A 19,781-nucleotide genomic window follows, 5' to 3' on the forward strand; every position below is an offset into this window, starting at 1 on the left:
CCAACCATTTCTTTTATATCCTTGACATTGTGGAGCATCACAATCAAAACTTTACAAATCTGAAACAACAAATATCTAAAGTACCATACTGTTAAACATCACTATTGCCAATGCATGATACAACACAATGGGAAGGCCAAGAACAAGATTATACTTAAGCATTCCATTCATGAGCTAACTGGTGGGAAAGTGTTGATGAATTACAAGAGGTCCTGTCATACCAAACACGTGTTCTAACGTTCATCTTGACCTTGGAATTTTTCACAGCGTTTCTTGGCACTGGTTGCTTGGCAGTACTTGTCCAGACAATTGTTTTGTATTTCACTTTTAGAGGAGACTACTTAAAATGGCAATCATGACAATAATTAAACTTCATGATGTTACTGTTTTGTGCCATATGTGTTTTCTGCCACATTTACATTGTATTTATATTTTTATATCAATATATTGGGGGGGACATTTTGACAAGATGTCACAATATATATTATGATTACGGCCCTGCCAAAAGTGTAGAAGAACTTTCACTTCTTGTCAATATTTTGTTCTTTGTTAGTACTCCCCCTAGTGTCGAATATCCATCACTTCAAATTTGCTGACGTAATCAAAAAGCGCCACACCACGTCACAGGAAGTTGAACTAAAAGCTAGCAGTTTTCAAACTGAGCGGCGGGTAGAAAAGACGACGCTTAAAAACAACCAAGAACCACATTAAAGACTAAACAAATAAAAAAAACAAGAAAAATGACGAGCACACTAAAGGGAATTACTCTGAAGGGGAGCGCTGAGCTTGTGGCCGAGTTTTTTTGTAAGCATTTGACCTTAATTTGTATAATTTACAGGTTACTGTAGACTACAGTAATCTTACTCCAGAGTGAAATTGTGTTGAGCGACTAATCAACGGAGCTAGCTAGCTAGGCTAACTTAGCGAAAACTGTTGCCAACATTATAATGGTGGGCCTGGTATATCTAGCTTGCTAACTTCTACCTAGCTTACAGGCCACGTCGCTGCCTTTACAAAGTTGTGTTCGTATAACGTGCTCGATTGCGAATAAAACGACTCCATTACCTTGCATTGTGTGGTAACGATCAGTTTTTTTCTGACAGCATTCGGAATCAACAGTATTTTGTACCAGCGTGGCATCTATCCCCCGGAGACGTTCAGTCGAGTCACCCAGTATGACATGAGCCTACAACTTACCACGGACACCAACCTGAATAACTACCTGACTAAAGTAGTAGCTCAGCTCAAAGGTATACACCCATGCAAGCAGGATGTTCTTGTAAATTAAGTTATTGTCTAGAGTTTGCATTTGTGAAAACAGACATGGATATTTACACGTAATGTGTTAGATTTCACACTGAAGACGTGACTTTTCACTAGCTAGTAAAATGAAGTGTTTCTTTTTACAGTTCAGGATAATTAAGCATGGTACATTTCACAACTCAGGTCAATGGCGACATTATAGAAGGCCTTGCGTTTTTTTTTTTTTTTTTGCATTTCAGAGTGGCTCTTTGACTGCACCGTCCAGAAGCTGGTGTTGGTGATCACCTGTCTTGAGACCAACGAAGTGCTGGAGAGATGGCAGTTTGACATTGAGTGTGACAAGACCGTCAAACAAAGCAGGTAGGACACTGTTCCCTAGTGGTAGGGTAGGGGGGGGGGGGGGGTTGACAATGATTTGATTATTTACAAAAATAACTGTCTTTCGTGTCATATGGAAAAATAAATGAACAAAATGTCTTCCTAGCGCCCCCAGGGAGAAGTCTATTAAGGTGATCCAGGATGAGATCCGCTCGGTCATCCGACAGGTCACGGCCACGGTCACCTTCCTGCCTCTGCTGGAGACGGCGTGTAAGTCCGTCACACGCACACTCACATCCCCTTCTCTCAGGCCTTTAACCCAAAGCCTTGAAACAGCGTGTTTCGAGGAGCTGCATGGTGTCATCAGTAGATATACTGTCGTTCTATTGTAGTTTTACCACGTACCCCCTTATGCCTGGCAAACTAACCCCTGGCGACCTCCGCCCACGTCCAGGTGCTTTCGACCTGCTGGTGTACACCGACAAGGACCTGGAGGTGCCCGAGAAGTGGGAGGAGTCGGGCCCGCAGATCATCGACCAATCGGAGGAGGTGCGCCTGCGCTCCTTCACCACCTCCATCCACAAGGTCAGCAGTATGGTGGCCTACAAGAGGACCGACTCGGCCTAGCCCTCACCCACAAGACCTCTGGATATCCAGCCTTCACCCACAAGACCTCTGGATATCCAGCCTTCACCCACAAGACCTCTGGATATCCAGCCCTCACCCACAAGACCTCTGGATATCCAGCCTTCACCCACAGGACTTCTGTATATAGTTACTCATCTGTCACTGTTGCATGCTGTGGGTAGAGAAACAAAGGTAGCTTTTACCCTTCAGTCTGGCCTGTTTCCTGAAGAGTCACATGGTACAATGGCAGATACATACATGCAATAACACCCTTCTTGAGGGTCTGTTGTATTCCGTATGCAGCCCCCCTGGTATTAGGATGCTAGCAGTTTGTGGAGCAAAAGAGGTAGTGCAGCATCGCTAAATCAAATGCGACCCGAAGGATTTTTACACTGTCCTGTTTTTCTACCTGTGCTGTCATGTGTGTCTGTTGTTGTTTTTACTGATGGTTCTGCTGTCCTGATGATATTGGGCTGTTTTGGCATCCCGGTTTCTGCATGGATGAAAATGTTGCCGGTTGAAATGGTGACTGATCCATTTGAAATGATTTTCTTTTTCTCTTTCAATGTATTTTCTTTCTCCGTCTTGCGTCATTTGGTCGGTGTGTGTTGTTTTAGATTCCTGCTAAAACTACAAATAAATGGCTCTTTTGATCACAATTTCATATGTTGGTTCTTTTGACCACAGGTAAAAAAGACACTCTTACATTGTTTATAAAACATAAATGAAAAAGGGCTAAAGTTAGCACAAGAAACGGCAAGTAGAAAAGAAGCAGCCTTTAATGGGAGATACCATTCACCTGTCTCACAGTGTTCTCAGAGTCCACAGAACCACTCTGTTTCCTCACACTCAAACCTTTACCATATCACATGACTCCAGCGTCCAATACTAACCAAGGCTGCTGCCCCTTGCTGTTACACAACTAGCACACGGGTGAGCTCCCAGTGGAAGCCCTACACCCTACACCCTAAGCACATGCGGACGAGCCACTCCAATCAGAGGGCGTCACAAGGACTAATACCAATTTGCGGAAACCAATCCAATCTTTTAGGTTCTCCACATATGTGTAGGGTATTGTTCAGGATCTAAGGCTTGATTTGGGATTGGTTGGTGCAATGCCCTCTTTCTACACATGCAACACACAATGTCTGCCATTGGTGGAGGGGAAAACAACACGTTCCCTGTTCTACCCAATCAGAGACCAAAGAGGTTAAGAGGTTTAAGCGCAAATTCAGACACAGGAACACATATACAGTCTAGGAGACTGTTAAGAGTACAACATTTCAACCACAGTAACAACTGGGGCATCTGAACACGTACCTCTACAAATAAAAAGTGCTGAAGTTTGGATGAGTCTAAACAAGCCTGTATGTACTGTGAATAGTGGACTATGCACACAGAGAAACATGACAAAGATTGATTAAGACGGTTTTGGTTCGTCAACTGGAATTCCGAGATGGTTTTGTAAATTCCATTGTCAAATCATGTTCTCATTTTCCAGTGTTTTATATGATGCGTGTGTATTTATGTCGGAGCTAATTGAATTTGGGTTTTTGTTGCCAGGGCACTCCACTTAATTCTATTTCAAGACATCAAACAGCCAGTTCCTCACACATTCAGCATGCTTCTAGAAAAAAAGGGAGTTTGGAAATATGGCCATCTGTTGGACTAGTCCATTATCAGAAAGATAGGGGGGAGGGGGGTGCTGTGCCAACTGGTTGTTTCTGATCTGTGAGTTGATCCTATTGTGATATTGCAGGAAGGCAGTGGAATCTTCTGGACCCTATCTGTTTTTTAAAAACACAGGCCTAGTCTTTGGCTCCTTTACATTTTGCAAAAATTATACAAGTCGATACAGTACATTTATGAACGTCTAAAAGGGTGATCTCTAGTAAAGATGTTTAAAAGCTTAGATACGATCATTTGGTAATAAAACTACTTTCCCTATAAAGACTTGTGTACTCTTGACACGAAACTGACCTTACAGTATAGAAATTCTAATAAATATATAAAACACAAATAAATATGCAATAGTTAAGACAACAAGTGAAAAATGTTACAAAAGATTAATGTTCTTTCTCAAAACCTGTGTATAATGAGCATGTACTGTGAGCAAATCTTTCAAAGTTTTTTTTTTCCCAACCCAACTTACAACTAAACTTTCAGTTATGCTAAGTGGAGTGTGGTTAATATGTTAGAAACCATATGGTTGGACTTAAAGTTATTCCCTAGGACGTTACTTCACTCCAGAGGGCGCCACACACACTGTAACATCCACACCATTCAGTGTGCTTCCTTTCCCAGAGTCGGCTGCGAGGGCTAACCTAGTGGGGAAGTCAACTTTGTGCAAGAAAAAAACAACGAACGTTTGATAAAGAAAACAAATGGCTATGGTAATAAATATAGCTGAGTGTTTCTGTTTATATCGTCTCTGGGGGGGGGGTCAGTGGTGGGTGGGGGATATGGAGTGGCGTGTAAAGGGGGACCATGTAAAGGGGGCCGTGTAGAGGGGGACCGTGTAGAGGGGGCCATGTAGAGGGGGCCGTGTAGAGGGGACCGTGTAGAGGGGGCCGTGTAGAGGGGGCCGTGTAGAGGGGGACCGTGTAGAGGGGGACCCTGTAGAGGGGGCCGTGTAGAGGGGGACCCTGTAGAGGGGGGCGTGTAGAGGGGACAGTGTAGAGGGGGGCCGTGTAGAGGGGGCCGTGTAGAGGGGGGCCGTGTAGAGGGGGCCGTGTAGAGGGGGCCGTGTAGAGGGGGACCCTGTAGAGGTGGCCGTGTAGAGGGGGCCGTGTAGAGGGGGGCCGTGTAGAGGGGTGCCGTGTAGAGGGGGGCCGTGTAGAGGGGGCCGTGTAGAGGGGGCCGTGTAGAGGGGGCCGTGTAGAGGGGGCCCGTGTAGAGGGGACCGTGTAGAGGGGGACCGTGTAGAGGGGACCGTGTAGAGGGGGACCGTGTAGAGGGGGACCGTGTAGAGGGGACCGTGTAGAGGGGGCCCGTGTAGAGGGGTGCCGTGTAGAGGGGGCCGTGTAGAGGGGGCCGTGTAGAGGGGGCCGTGTAGAGGGGGCCCGTGTAGAGGGGGACCGTGTAGAGGGGGACCGTGTAGAGGGGACCGTGTAGAGGGGGCCGTGTAGAGGGGACCGTGTAGAGGGGGCCCGTGTAGAGGGGTGCCGTGTAGAGGGGGCCGTGTAGAGGGGGCCGTGTAGAGGGGGCCGTGTAGAGGGGGCCCGTGTAGAGGGGACCGTGTAGAGGGGGACCGTGTAGAGGGGACCGTGTAGAGGGGGACCGTGTAGAGGGGGACCGTGTAGAGGGGACCGTGTAGAGGGGGCCCGTGTAGAGGGGTGCCGTGTAGAGGGGGCCGTGTAGAGGGGGCCGTGTAGAGGGGGCCGTGTAGAGGGGGCCCGTGTAGAGGGGGACCGTGTAGAGGGGGACCGTGTAGAGGGGGACCGTGTAGAGGGGACCGTGTAGAGGGGGCCGTGTAGAGGGGGACCGTGTAGAGGGGGACCGTGTAGAGGGGACCGTGTAGAGGGGGCCGTGTAGAGGGGGCCGTGTAGAGGGGGACCGTGTAGAGGGGACCGTGTAGAGGGGGCCCGTGTAGAGGGGGCCGTGTAGAGGGGGCCGTGTAGAGGGGGCCGTGTAGAGGGGACCGTGTAGAGGGGACCGTGTAGAGGGGGCCGTGTAGAGGGAGCACCAGGTTCACTCTCCCCCGTTGTCTTTCTCCCCCTGTTCAGCCAAACACTTCCAATGCTGCCTGTTTTTCTGACAGCCCTCAAGCAGTGGAGAACATGGCTCTGACATACCTGCCAGGGTCTGAGAGGAACAGAGACAGAGATACAGACAGAGAGTGGATGGATGGATGGAAAGCAGAAAGAAAAGCGGGTGAGTCAAACTTCACGTTGAGGACAGTGGCACTACCCAGGATGTAAGGGGGTCGGAAACATGGAGAAAGAGGAGGCCGTCGTGCAGGTCTCTCCAGTCGCGCCCCGCGTGCCACCTCACCTCATACAGCTGAGTGCAGATGGCGTCGATGAACGACACCTGCATGCTGGGAATCTTGTCTCTCTTCTCTCTGTTCATCAGATCCTGAGAGCAGAAACAGAGAGAAGTTAGGGAACCGCTGGCTTCAGACAAAGAAATACATCAAATTCAATCCAATGCTTCCTCCCGCTTATGTCAGCACGGGCCGAAGCGGCCAAACAGGCAGAGAAACATCTCTGTCTGCCAAGCAGAGGGGAAGTGGGGACAGGATCTGACAATCAGCTTCTTGAAGCCCCAGGGGCTGAATAACCCGCAGCCTGATTGGACATGTGGCTAAATAGCCCCTATCCTCATTGGCCGTGTGTGTGTGTGTGTGTAGCCTTTGTGTGAAGAGAAGGGGTTTGGAAACAGCAAAGGACTCACTATGGGCTCAATGTTGAGCTCCTGTCTCTCCTTGTCCCCCTGCTCAAAGAACTCTGTAGCCACCAGCTCTGCAATCTGGAGGGGGATGACAGAGAGAGAACAAGATCGATGCTGTAAACAAGCCAATTCAAATCCTTCAAAACTGCTTTGTCATATTCAAAGAAATACCAGTAGTGCCCATGAAAGCCAATCATAGATCCATGTATGAAAGAATGAATTCAACTACAAGAACTCAAATGAAAAGTGACATTCACACCGAAAATGTATGCGTAGAAAGATTTTTTTTGTGTGTGTATTACATTTCTACTATGTGATTGCTGGTTCTGTTGGCCAAATAGTTTCCACCAATCTGTTTTTGTATTTTCTATCAGCTCTGAATATTTCAAATGATCTCCAACCCTTTGTGCAAGATTCTTGAGTTATTCATTGTTTTTTAGGTCATGTGAATGTTCTACGAATATGATACGAGCAGAGAGATAGAGAAAAAGAAAGAGATGATAAATAAAGGACGAATAGAAGACTTTGTCTCCACACAACCTGTGGACTGAAATGGTCACTCTTCTACTAATATCATGTGATACCCTGCAAACCCATTCAGCTTCCCACTGGGAGAGAGAGAGAGCGAGAGAGAGAGAGAAAGAGAGAGAGAGGGGGGGGGAGTGAGAGAGAGAGAGAAAAGCATAGGCCAAAACGAACATCAACGAACCGAGTTGATGAACCCAGTCTGTTTACAGAGAGTAAAATGAGATCTGACTAGACCTGGGGCGCCCAATCAGTGTGTGTCTGTGTGAGTGTGTGTGTGTGCGTGTGTCTGTGTGTGTGTCCTTGTGTGTGTGTGTGTGTGTGTGTGACTGAGTGAGTGTGTCTGGGTAAGTCAGCCCTCTGCAGACTGATTGGAGCTGTGTAATCAAGACCACAACACGGCAGGGGAGTGTCGTCTGAGGAGGGAGGGAGGGAGAGGGAGGGAAGGAAGGAAGGAGGGATGCAGACAGGGAAGAGCGGAGGCAGGCAGGATTCCGTACACCGTTTACCTCTGGCACCATCCTCTCCAGTAAGGAAATGTCAGAACTCTAATGCTGCTGCCTGACTGTATGTTTTGGAGAGGACACGTGTGTAGTCAGTGAACTTGAGACACAGAGACAATACAATAGATGGCGACGTAGGGGTTTGTGTGTGTGTGTTCCTCCTTGGTAGTTCAAGAGAGGTACTCGAGATCACGTGGACAGGGCCTCAGCTGTGTATATCTCGTCTCTCCTTAATGAGCGCCTCACCGAGACACACAAACACCTGTGTTGTGCCTAGGGTCCCTGATGAGGCTAAGAAAGGAGGCCTTCAGAGATGATGGAAGGTGCCAGAGAGGTAAGGCCCGGAAGAAAGAGACATAAAGGGCCGGGAGCGAGGGAGGGTGAAAAGATAAGAGTCACTTCAAAGTGGATGAACTGAGAGAGAATGGAAGAAGACAGGGGGGGGGGGGGGGGCGATAGGTCGAGAAAGAAAGAGAGAAGGACGGGGATCGTACCCTCTTCTGCACCGGCCAAGGCTTGGTGATGGCCGAGATGTCACACGCAGTCATCAGCATCGACCTGCAGGGGGCGGTAGGTCAACACAAGCTGTGACCACGCATGAATAAACACCTGGCTCGGTTCCTGTCCAATGCAGCGGGATAGTTGATGGTGAATCTATTTCTGAGTGTACTTTTCGAAACGAATGACAACCTCGTGGACTGATATTCAAGTTCTGTACAGGTATTAAAGTGCAGTGAGTACAGCGACTGGTACAGAGATGAATTTGCTGCTCTGGAGTCTCAAGTGGTCACCTCAGGAGGTCTCTGTGGTAGTCGTCCTCCCACACAAACTGACTGTTCTTGGTCAAGTCAAAGAACTCTCCTCTCCTCCTGAAACGAGAGAGAGACAGACAAGCAGTTAACCTCCTGCATGTCACCCCCCCCCCCCCCATCTCCTTCTCTCCCTTGTCCCCTCTCTCTGTCTTCCTCTCTCACCCCACCTACAGTCTAGACAAACACCTCCTACCCAGACAGAGTAGCAGGGGGGAGGTGTGGGATGGAGAGAGAGAAAGAGATGAAATTCAACACTGTGAGAATTCAAAGGGAAAGGTACAATTCTGTAATAGTAAATACATCCAATTGGCATTTGAGGCACTTTGCCAATCAAAGAATATCATCACTGAGTTGAGTTGAATACCATGACATCTAGTCAATTTCAGAGTGTTATTAATCTAGACGTCGGCTTTTAAGAGCAAAGCCCTTTGGTCTCTCTCGCTCTCGCTCTCTCTTTCACACACACACACACACACACACACACACATTCACACACACACATTCACACACACACTTCTCCCCCCCAGGCCCAGCTGGGGGTGACAGGGGCCACCTACTTCATGTAGAGCGCCAGGTCGGTAGCCAGAATAGCCCTCTCGATCATCTTCAGAGTGGTCTTGTACTCCTCCAGAGACAGACTGCTCAGGATCTGGTTCCCCTGGTGGACACAGACAGAGACAGACCCAGGGAGGGAAGGAGAGAGAGAGAGACGGTGAGAAGGTTGAAAAAGGAGGGAAAGGAGGAGAGAGAGATGGTGGGGAGAAAGAGGGGCAGAGAGAGAGAGGTAGAGATGGCGAGAGAGAGATAGAGATAGAGATGGAGAGAGAGAGATAGATAGAGAGCGAGAGAGAGAGAGAGAGAGAGAGAGAGATGGAGAGAGAGATAGATAGAGAGCGAGAGAGAGGTGCAGGTAGATGGAGAGAGCTCGAGCCACCAGACTGACAGCCCAACGATGACGACCAGACGGGAAGACCACCATGAGGTTACCATGACAACACAAGCCCCGTAAACACTTAGAGTACCAGGAAGGGATCTGCGACTTAAGGAGATGTGCTGAAGTGCTGGAGTGCGTGGGCGCTTGCATTAATGTGTGCAAATGCACATAATCCTGTGTTGGTGTGTGGGTATACCTACACGTGTGTGTCCATGTGTGTGTGTGTGTGTGTGTGTGTGTGTGCGTGTGTGTGGAATAAATGACGACCTAGGCCTAAGTAATGCTTCTGAGTGGATGTGTGCTAGTGAGAGATGGAGTGGGGTCTGTTATAGAGTAGGTATCATGGCACCAGAACATTCTGGAAGTCAGACTAGCTAGCAGGCAACACACAAGCACACCCTCCACATGGAGGTGAAAATCAGCAAATAATTACTGGAAACAAGCGATATGTAGTGGGTTTGTGTCTGTGATATGTCTTCCTAGCCTACAGTTATATATGTGTGCGTGTGTGTGTGTTCTTGCATGGTTTCATGAATCTTATTTGTTTCAAAGGTCAACATTGGTTTCACAGGAGAGGTGCTGTGTGTGTGTGTGTTCTTACGGGGCTGTTGAGGATCATGAGGCACTGGTCAAAGTGGTGGTGCTCCATGGTGGAGTGACAGTAGAGCTGGGCCAAGGGGTGGTCACTCCTGTTGCACACACACACACACACACACACACCCAACACACACACCCAACACACACACCCAAGACACACACCCAACACACATTTATTTGACCCGTGATAAATGTTTTTGGCACGCGATATAATTGTATTAAATGTATATGCACACACACACACACACACCTCTGTATGTAGGAGTTGTTGACTCCTCTGTGATCCAGGTCGTGACTCAGGGTGGCGATCATCAGGGCAAGGATCTCCAGCTCATTCAGATTACTCTGACAGGCGGACAGAGGGATGGAGGGATGGAGACAGAGAGGAAAAGGAGAAGAGAGAACATGAGTCATCTGTGGTTGTCTATGACAGGTGAATCACGCTAAATATCACCACAACTCTGTTTACCCTCAATTCTCTCTCTCCAGCTCTCTCTCTCTTTCTCTCTTTCTCTCAAACACACAGGTGTTTGTCACCAGCCACAATTACACTGAGCGAGACACAAATAGTTGTGCAAACACACTCACATGGCAACCCTCCAAACACACACACACCCACGCTCAGTCACTCACTCACACGCACACTACCAACAAACACACACACTCATACTAACAAAATTACACACACACCCACTCTCACACAACCACTCTCTCACACCCACTCTCACTCACCCACTCACACACACACACACACACGTTATCGACTCATTACACAGAGAGCTGTTGAGCACTTAGCTAGCATTGCCTGAGTGAGCAGTCAGTAAAATGACGAGTCATTTCTTAGCAACACCTGGCGAACGTTCGCTCCCCTGACTCAGACATGCGCTGCCTCTCTGAGGGAAGCTTCCGGATGAGTGGACCTGGGGTTTGTTTAGTTTTAGTCTGAAATATTGTTCACTGGTCTGTTGCGTCACACCGGTGTTATGCAACGTTATTTGAATTTGGATGACTTAATATTACAATAAGTCATTTTTCATGAATTCACTTGTGCACCCAAGCCAAGTGGGCTAAGTGTGCATGTTCATTCTGAATGGATTGAACACTGATTGGTCACAGGGCCTGCTCGACCCACGCCGGGATGGCTGTTGATTGGCTGCCACTGACCTGTAAGCGTCCGGATTTGAGTACGGCAAACATGCACTGGGAGGTGTTAAAGGCATGTCTCCAGTTGTGATAGGCCACGTTCTTCCTGTAGTTCTTCTTGACACTCAGGATCCACTGGCACAGGCTCTGGAGGAGGGAGGGGAAGGAGGAGGAGAGAGGAGGAGAGAGGAGGAGGGAGGATAGAAGGGGAAGGAGGAGGAGAGAGGAGGAAGGAGGATAGAAGGGGAAGGAGGAGGAGAGAGGAGGAGGGAGGATAGAAGGGGGAGTGGAGGAGAGAGGAAGAGGGAGGATAGAAGGGGAAGGAGGAGGAGAGAGGAGGAAGGAGGATAGAAGGGGAAGGAGGAGGAGAGAGGAGGAGGGAGGATAGAAGGGGGAGTGGAGGAGAGAGGAAGAGGGAGGATAGAAGGGGAAGTGGAGGAGAGAGGAAGAGGGAGGATAGAAGGGGGAGTGGAGGAGATGAAGAGAGGGGAGAGCGGCAAAGGTAGAGAGAGGGAGAAAGGGAACAGAAACAAAGGGATTCTTTGAATGCAAATTCTGTCTGTGCATCCTCAAGTGCTTGACTTTAATGAAACCTGTCCTTTTTCCCAATCTAATTAGCAGCATAAGAAACATCATTCTGCTACTTTAATCAAATCAACCGCGACTGTTTTTATCCAAGCACCCAGTCTATACAGCCATAAACACATCTGCAGATGTGATCTTCCTATGCCAAAAAAGTAAAACAGCATTACTAGCTTATGGTCATGATGAATGTTTGTACTATATTCAACTTAATAAATACATATCCAATGTATATATCCTTGAAAGCCAATTCAGCTTGAAGTTCAATCTACAGCCAACTGAGCAGTATTATCAAGCATGTCAACGGTGTCTGTTTGACAGACGGTCGACATGGTTGTTATAAATGTTCCGGGGTTGGCCAGCCAATCAGCTGTCACTCTCTGAGGAGATAAAATAACCGACCCTCTCTACCAATCACAAGCTCATTTTAACGAGGCCTGCACGCGGGCACGGCGGAGGACAGCCGCACCATAAAAGGACCTCTTCAGAGGGAGACGGGGGGGAGCGACCGAGGTGTTGACGCTGGCGCCAGGGTAGGGGGTGGGGGGGTGACTTGATGTTGTGTGAGTGTGTGTGTGTGTGGATCTGACTATAAGAGGCATGGCCTTCTGATCTGTGTTTGTATGCCACCCCCCTCCCCCCCACACACACACACACATCAATACCACCCGCACACACAAACACACACACACACCACCTACCTTGTACTTCATCTGGAAGTTCTGGACCAGGTTCAGGTCCACGAACATGCGGATGGTGGCCTGGGTGGTCTCCGCGTCCGACAGGTCAAAGTCGCTGAAGCTGAAGTCTGTGAGGTGAAGCGACTGGGCAGACGGAACAGTGGCTGCCTTCACACACGAGAGAGAGGGGGGGGGGGTGAGACGCTGTACACACACACGCACACACTAACACGCATTATGCACACTCGTTCATGCAAGCACAAACATACAGACATGCACACACACACATACCCGCACACACTTTTTAATAGTATGCATAGGCACACACTCATATGTATGCATGACGTGCAAGCTCACACACACACACACACACACACACACTAACATAGCACAATATGCACACACACACTCAGTCCTAGAAGGGCCAGGATTTCTGGCAGGCATAAATAATCGATGAGCTGCGATCAGCAGTCAGGAGCCCACAGGAGGAGCATCTATCTGTGATCCGCTGGCCTCCCTTGAAACTGACAGCACTTCTACTGGGAGCAGACAGGCGACTGTTAATTCACACAGGATCTCTCTCACTCCCCCTCCCCCTCTCCCCCCCCCCCCCCTCCCTCCCTCCCTCTCTCTCTCTCTCTCTCTGTCTCTCTCTCTCTCTCTCTCTCTCTCTCTATCTCTCTCTCTCTCTCTCCCCACCTCCACCCTATTACACCCCCCCCCTCATATTTCTCTCTCTCTCTCTCTCTCTCTCTCTCTCTCTCTCTCTCTCTCTCTCTCTCTCTCTCTCTCTCTCTCTCTCTCTCTCTCTCTCTCTCTCTCTCTCTCTCTCTCTCTCTCTCTCCCCACCTCCACCCTATTACACCCCCCCCCTCATATTTCTCTATCTCACTCTCTCTCTCTCTCTCTTGACATCCCCCCGTTCTTGTTGTTTCCCAGTAGAAGCACAGTCAGCTAAACAGCTCACTCAGAGAGAGAGAGAGAGAGAGATGGGGTGAGACACTCCGTCTATACCAACAGAGTGTATACTGTTATCCAGTCTTGTCACTAGCATTGGCTAGTTGGCTAGTTGGCGTATGCGTCCCTCCTCTTGAACAAGTGCATGTTCACACTGTAGATCATGTGAAAGTGCAGGCTCATCAACTTCATCGACTTGTCTCTCAGAGACTGGCCACAGTTCCGCTCAGGGGAGGGGGGACCTGTCCTAAAAACGACACTGCCCTAGTTAGTGTGTATGTGTGTGTGAGTGTGTGTGTGTGTGCGCTGCCCTGGGGGGGAGGGCCGTTATTAGGTTCCGTTCTAAGAGCCCCCTCTGAGACGGAGGAGTGGATTCTGATCTGTGGAGAAGGTCACAGTGATGTGATTGGGTAGGGCGCGTGGAGAGAGGGGGGTGGGGGGTGGGGGGGGGGGGGTCGGGGTGTAATTGTGTTAAAGATGTGTGGAGGACTCTTGTGGGTTGGTGCCATTTTGCGATGTTCCAGGTCGGGAGACAATTTCCTATGAAGGCCACTGGTTTGTGGTCGGAGGGAGAATATTGATTGAGGAAATATCACCAGATGACATCCTTTCGCCTGTATGATTGGACCGATTCATGAGTGATGTGATTGGACAGCTATTAAATCACAATGGACCCTCCAACTCAATACCTTTAAGAGGTTAGTCTCCCATGCAAACAAGCAGCTAGTCTCCCATACAAACAAGCAGCTAGTCTCCCATATGTTGAGAAAATTGAAGGTGTAACACATTTATCCTGTATAAGAATGATTCTGTGTTCAGCATTCCTTTTGTGTAGAGAGAGGCCTACCCCCAAATCTGAACTTTGGGGAACACGAGGCATATGTAAACATGGTGACCTGGGCTGACCACTCTCTCTTACTGGAGAGGCCATAAAAGATGTCTGGCCTTATCTGTGTTGGGTGAATCATGTGGTCAAGCTTACAAGGGTCAAAAGGCACACACACACACACACTCTAACACGCACGCACACACGCGCGCCAGGTCTATGCAAGGAGCCAATGAAGAAGAGCAATGGAACATTTGCATGCCTTTGTCTTAACCAATGACTGTAAAGAGCGGTTCTGCTTAAATAGCTAGCTAGCACAACGTGCTAGGGGACAAACTTGTAGCACAATGGCGTGTGATGTTTTTGTCTCCTTGTGGGCCGGCCGCAAGCAATAAAGCTTTATTAAACTTATTCACCAACTGACTGTGCAATGCTTGATAGATTAGTATTTCTGACACATGTAACAAGCAGCTAGTCTCCCATGCTAACAAGCAGCTAGGGTCCCATGCTAACAAGCAGCTAGTCTTCCATGCTAACAAGCAGCTAGTCTCCCATGCTAACAAGCAGCTAGTTTCCCATGCTAACAAGCAGCTAGTCTCCCATGCTAACAAGCCCACAGCTGAAAAGCCTCAGGTAAAACTAAATTACATTGGACAGTTAAAATCCTGTAAATTAGCCACCATCAATACTGGCACACCTCAGGCCTCGTAACGGCGACCACAAAACCTTTAATCTGCCCTCGGCTGATTTTAACCCTCTTTTTTTGGATGAAAAGAAATCCTTCCTGGAAATGGTTATCTATTTCCTTCCAAGACCATTTTCTCACACATGTGTGGGTGTGGTTGTGTGTGTGGTTGTGTGTGAGAATGTCAGCCATATTGTGTTTCCGATGGTTGTCTTAACGTGCCGAGTAAGCAAAGAAGGCTCTTGTTACGTTCTGCCACACACTGCCCTTCCACACACCCTGAAGGAGGACACTGGTTGTGTTGTGTGCAGTGTGTATTGGTGTGTATGTGTGTTTGTGCAAAGGGGGGGGTGTTAAATTAATAAATTGTAATTTACCGCGGTTACCTGGAGCGCCCGCGTCTCTTCCTCTGCTGCTGACGCGTGGTACGAGAGAACCTGGGAACACACACACACACACGCAACACGCACGCACACATACACACAACACACACAAAGGTGTCAGTACAATTCCTCAGTGAGCCAAACAATTCACATCTCTATTCCTGACATCCTCTCTTTAACAACGGTGATGAGACGTGCTTTTTTGACCGACAACTAGAGGAGGGCAGAGACATACACAACCCATTTTCACATCTCCCTGACAATGGGCAGACTGATGATTGGAGAGAGAGGGAAAGAGAGAGAGAGATGGAGAGAGAAAGAGAGAGAGAGATGGAGAGAGAGAGAGAGAGAGATGGAGAGAGAAAGAGAGAGAGAGAGAAAGAGAGAGAGAGATGGAGAGAAATGTAGATAGAGAGAAAAAAAGGAAGCAGGCTGGCGTCAGCTGTGTTGGAAAGGTTCCGTCAGCGAGCAGCTCTGAGGGGGACAGCTCCAGAATAGAGCAGTCAGGTAGAGGCTGCAGAGGATGTGTGCTGGGGCCCACTTTCCATAAGAAAGTGGGAGAGAGGCTGTGTGTCCCTGTGTGTGTGTGTCTTAAGCCTCAAAGGGGCTTTTACAGACTTTTCTACTAATCATAGTCATTCACAACTGAACTTCATCTTCCCCTCACGAAACGTTTCCAACTCTCGAAAGAAGCTCCTCAAAGTCACAGATTCCGCATAAAACTCTCTAAAGCATACTAACTGTATACTTAAGGATCTGGATTAGTGAAAGCTCCCATGGCAGCCTTGCTGAGCCCACCCTGATGATGTTAGATCAGTGATTACTCTGAAGGCCTAATCACCACACCTGAGTCTAATACTATTGGGAAATACCATCAGATACTTTGGGTGCGTTGGATTTCGTAAACACAGACATGACACCCTCAAAGGGAGTCAATCACACTAGTTGGGGCCAATGGCATGCTCCATCAACCAGAGCCAACTCAACATGGAATCAAACACGCTTCAAGTACTCTCCACTGGTTGTTCTAAGCGGGGGCCAGGTGTCGGTGTGTGAGAAAGGGAGATCGAGTGTGCATATGAGCGTGTATAAGAGGTTGTGGCGTGTGTGTGTGTGTGTCTGACCTCCAGGGTGACCTCTTGCTTGGCCATGGCCCTCTCCACAGTCTCGTACATCTGAGTGTTCTGGATGCCCAGGCCGCAGAAGATGGCGAATGCCTCCAGGAACTGCTCCTCGTTCCTGTTGAAGCTCCTCAAACTACCCGACGCCTCGTCCATCTTGTTCACGAGCTGACACACACCTGCGCACACACACACACACAAGTAAAAGTGTCTGACACACATCTTCAAGAGATCAATTACAGGGGGGCAGAAACTTCAAGTCGATTGTGGGGAAAATGCATGCGTACGCGTACACACACGCTCGCGCGCGCTCGTACATCCACACACAAAAACAGCCTCTTCAAAAAACACTGCCAACACACACTATCAGACAAAAGACAGAAAATCTCTGTCTCGCCCTCCAAATAGTTTCACTCTTTCCTCTCCTCAGTTTGACCTCTCTGTCTGAAACCCAACGTGTGAACGCATGAGTAATCGTCCTCGCAATGCTTCCAGACAGACACTCACTCGGAATGAAAAAAACGGCACAGAACTGCTGTCATCACCAGCACACACAAACCGATATGCACACACAGTTATTTATTTCCCCTTAATACTTTTCTTTATGTTAATAAAAATCTCGAGACGTGACGTTTTTTTTGGTGTCTCTTGAACCTGGGAGAGAGAGAGGGAGAGAGAGAGAGAGAGAGAGAGGGAGAGAGAGAGAGAGAGAGAGAGAGAGAGAGAGAGAGAGAGAGAAGTGTCTTGAATTAATGGAGAGGAACCGGAGGTGACAGAACGAGGACGTTATTGTAATGCAGGCCTCGTCGCGAAGCGGCGCCGGCGTTTTGATCTTGGGGGGGGGAAGGGGGGGGGGGGGGCAGACAGACGGACACACTTGAGGATCGAAGCAGAAGCTCGGAGGAGACCTGCTTTGTTTGATGCTATATTGGCCGTTACTGTCCAACCAGCCAGATAATGGTAGCACGGTGGGCTAATTATGATAACGCTTAGGATTTGGGAGGGAGTGAGTGAGTGAGGGGAGTCTTGCTGTCGCTGGCTAATGAGCAGTGTTCAGGAGACATGGGTAATGCGGTCTGAGTATCAACACCAGGCTCTGTTCAGCTGTAATGAAAACTGGCGTTACATCATAATCTCCTTAAGGATGGATTTGCGGGTATTCTTATTTAAATAATGAAATCACAGGGGAACCGGGTTTCCTGTGTGCTTTCTCCTTCCCTTGCTTCTTAAGATGGAGTGACGCAAATCACAGTTCTGATCTGGTGCCTACAAGAACCGCTAATGAGAACGGAAAATGCAAGGGAGTGAAAAAAAAATCAAAAGGGGAAACCGGAGAAAAGGGGGGAGGAAGGGATAGACTGACAGGAGATAGAGAGAGAGATATAAGAGAGAGAAAAAGAGAGAGAGAGAAGTACCTATGACTTTATCCTTCTTCCCGTTCCTGATGGGCGTGCAGAGGAGACTCCTGATCCGGTTGCTGGGGTGGTCTGGGTTCTCGCTCTGCACGAAGACCACACAAACACACGCCGCAATCAGGGATGACACAGCACAAACACAACAGCAGACAAACTCTTGTCCTGAGTCGGCGTCTGTGTACGTACTGTCCAGGGGAAGCGTTGGTCCTTGGTGACGTCGGAGATGTTGAGGGGCTCCATGGTGTTCTTGACGTACTGAGCGTACATGTAGTTGATCTGACTGACGTCACAGTCCCTAGGCACCACAGGACAGGGGGCAGGACACACAACGGCGTTGTCATTTAGACCAATGGGAAAGTCGTGGCATTGATAACATTTACAGCACCGACCTGAACAAAACACTTTACTCTTTTGCATTGTATTCCGTTTTATTCGATCACGTCTCATCCGATCGTATCGTATGTATCGTATCACACGTTATCGTATCGGACTTTATCACATCGTCTGGTTTCCATGTCACGGTGAGGTACACTGTGCTTTGTTGTTACGTACGGAGGCGCCATGTTGAGTTGGAACCTATCACACGCACTGTCATGTCTTGTCTTGTGTCCTATCAAAAACGGATTGGCTGCCCTGGTTTCCAAAGCACACCGCCGACCTCTGGATTGGCCTGCACGCCCAAACATCTGGACGAGAGCGAGGTCTGGAAGTAGATCTGGATGGAGGAGAAAGGCCTCCAACTCCTACCTGGGCCTAAGTACATATTGGCTGCCTCACAAAATGCCTGACTGAAATACTCTGCCTGTCAAACAGCTCTATCAATGCCTAATGATGCTATTTATAACCTCCACTGGTGCCAGAAAACACAGAAAATGAGTAACTCACAAAATGAACACGCGGGTTCAAAGTCGCTCTGCTTTAACATATCTGACCATGATGTTTGACCCTTTCTGGGCTGCCCAGAGGTTTGCAAAGGAGAAAAAGTCAGCGTAGAGATGATTTTACAAAAGAGAATTTGAATTGAAAGTTAAGTGAGGGTGTTTGGGTTTCAGTTTCACTGAAGCCGTAATGTTTTCACTGACGTTGTGTAAGTGTGCAGAATGTCAGTCGTTTTTGGGTATTTGCATGTGGTGTGATCGAGCCCTACTGCTTACATCAGTAAATATGGTGATCTGTTTCTCCATGTGTGGACACGTGTGTTTGAATAAGAACCTCTATTTGCATGGTGTCCTTGTTGTGTGTGTGTGTGGTTGTGTGTGTATGTGTGTGTGTGTGTATATGTGTGTATATGTGTGTGTGTGTAAGCAGGTTCAAAGGTCAACAGCAGAGGCAGCAGTCTGGCTCGACTCCAACATTCCAGTAGAGACAGAAACACAGTGAAGTGGAAGGAATAAATATGTTCTCAGAGAGAGACAGAGGGAGAGAGATAACTGATTGGTTGTTTAGGTTTGAAGGTTATTTATCACAGCGTGTTCTGAACAAGTTCACGTCTACTTGCTGTCCATATGCATTGAAATCTATAAAAGAAACATATTGTAGACCAGAGGGTCCGCATGCAGAAACCAATAAAACAGCCATCCCCTTATCAGTCCAGTTTACAAGATGGCTGAACCGGCTGTTTCACAGTGACTCGGTGTGTCATCCTGGGGGCTGCTGCCTGAGGTTAATGTCACCCTTAAAAAAAGGGTTCATAAAGTCAACGTTAACATCCTGCTGTTAGCCATCCCATTTGGCCGAGCTCTACGATAGCTCCAAATGACTGCGCTTCACCCCAGAGAGTCTCTATATACACAGAACAGCCCTATTTGGGCCATTACCACATGTAAACACAGGGAAAAGAGACTGGCCGGGACGAGCCAGAATGTAAAAGAATGAGACACAACTGGGGGAAAGCAACAACATCTGGTTTGTTTCACTTCTGTCCTCCTCGCTTCTCTCCCTCTCCCTCTCCCTCTCCTCTCCTCTCCTCTCCCTCTCTGTGTCTCTCTCTCTCTCCTCCGCTCTCTCTCTCTCCTCCA

The 19,781-nt window shown here is 48.5% G+C and overlaps 2 protein-coding genes across 6 annotated transcripts in view; one reads left to right on the forward strand and one right to left on the reverse strand.

Moving 5' to 3' along the window:
- Positions 1 to 628: 628 nt before the first annotated feature.
- On the forward strand, positions 629 to 2,867 carry mad2l1 (MAD2 mitotic arrest deficient-like 1 (yeast)). Its single transcript, XM_084691570.1, has 5 exons — positions 629 to 804; positions 1,104 to 1,250; positions 1,503 to 1,623; positions 1,748 to 1,851; positions 2,036 to 2,867. The coding sequence occupies exons 1-5, from the start codon at positions 741 to 743 to the stop codon at positions 2,206 to 2,208; spliced, it is 609 nt and encodes a 202-aa protein (XP_084547696.1). The 5' UTR covers positions 629 to 740; the 3' UTR covers positions 2,209 to 2,867.
- A 2,941-nt stretch (positions 2,868 to 5,808) lies between these two features.
- The window catches only part of pde5ab (phosphodiesterase 5A, cGMP-specific, b), a 41,156-nt gene continuing 27,183 nt past the window's right edge, over positions 5,809 to 19,781 (reverse strand). For 4 of the 5 annotated variants that reach the window (XM_084691600.1, XM_084691597.1, XM_084691599.1 and 1 more), the window contains exons 9-22: positions 17,950 to 18,058; positions 17,764 to 17,848; positions 16,352 to 16,527; positions 15,222 to 15,281; positions 12,398 to 12,544; positions 11,136 to 11,261; positions 10,222 to 10,316; positions 9,976 to 10,063; positions 8,998 to 9,098; positions 8,420 to 8,497; positions 8,123 to 8,186; positions 6,604 to 6,678; positions 6,202 to 6,285; positions 5,809 to 6,012 (exon numbers count right to left, since the gene is read on the reverse strand). In XM_084691600.1, coding sequence (XP_084547726.1) covers positions 5,899 to 6,012; positions 6,202 to 6,285; positions 6,604 to 6,678; positions 8,123 to 8,186; positions 8,420 to 8,497; positions 8,998 to 9,098; positions 9,976 to 10,063; positions 10,222 to 10,316; positions 11,136 to 11,261; positions 12,398 to 12,544; positions 15,222 to 15,281; positions 16,352 to 16,527; positions 17,764 to 17,848; positions 17,950 to 18,058 — 1,402 coding nt within the window. In that variant the 3' untranslated portion in view covers positions 5,809 to 5,898. The remainder of the gene's footprint in view (positions 6,013 to 6,201; positions 6,286 to 6,603; positions 6,679 to 8,122; positions 8,187 to 8,419; positions 8,498 to 8,997; positions 9,099 to 9,975; positions 10,064 to 10,221; positions 10,317 to 11,135; positions 11,262 to 12,397; positions 12,545 to 15,221; positions 15,282 to 16,351; positions 16,528 to 17,763; positions 17,849 to 17,949; positions 18,059 to 19,781) is intronic. The other variant, XM_084691598.1, reaches the window with a different exon arrangement.

The sequence above is a fragment of the Hypomesus nipponensis genome, chromosome 25, assembly GCF_054491055.1.
Source record: "Hypomesus nipponensis isolate SF chromosome 25, ASM5449105v1, whole genome shotgun sequence".
Classification (NCBI taxonomy): Eukaryota; Metazoa; Chordata; class Actinopteri; order Osmeriformes; family Osmeridae; genus Hypomesus; species Hypomesus nipponensis.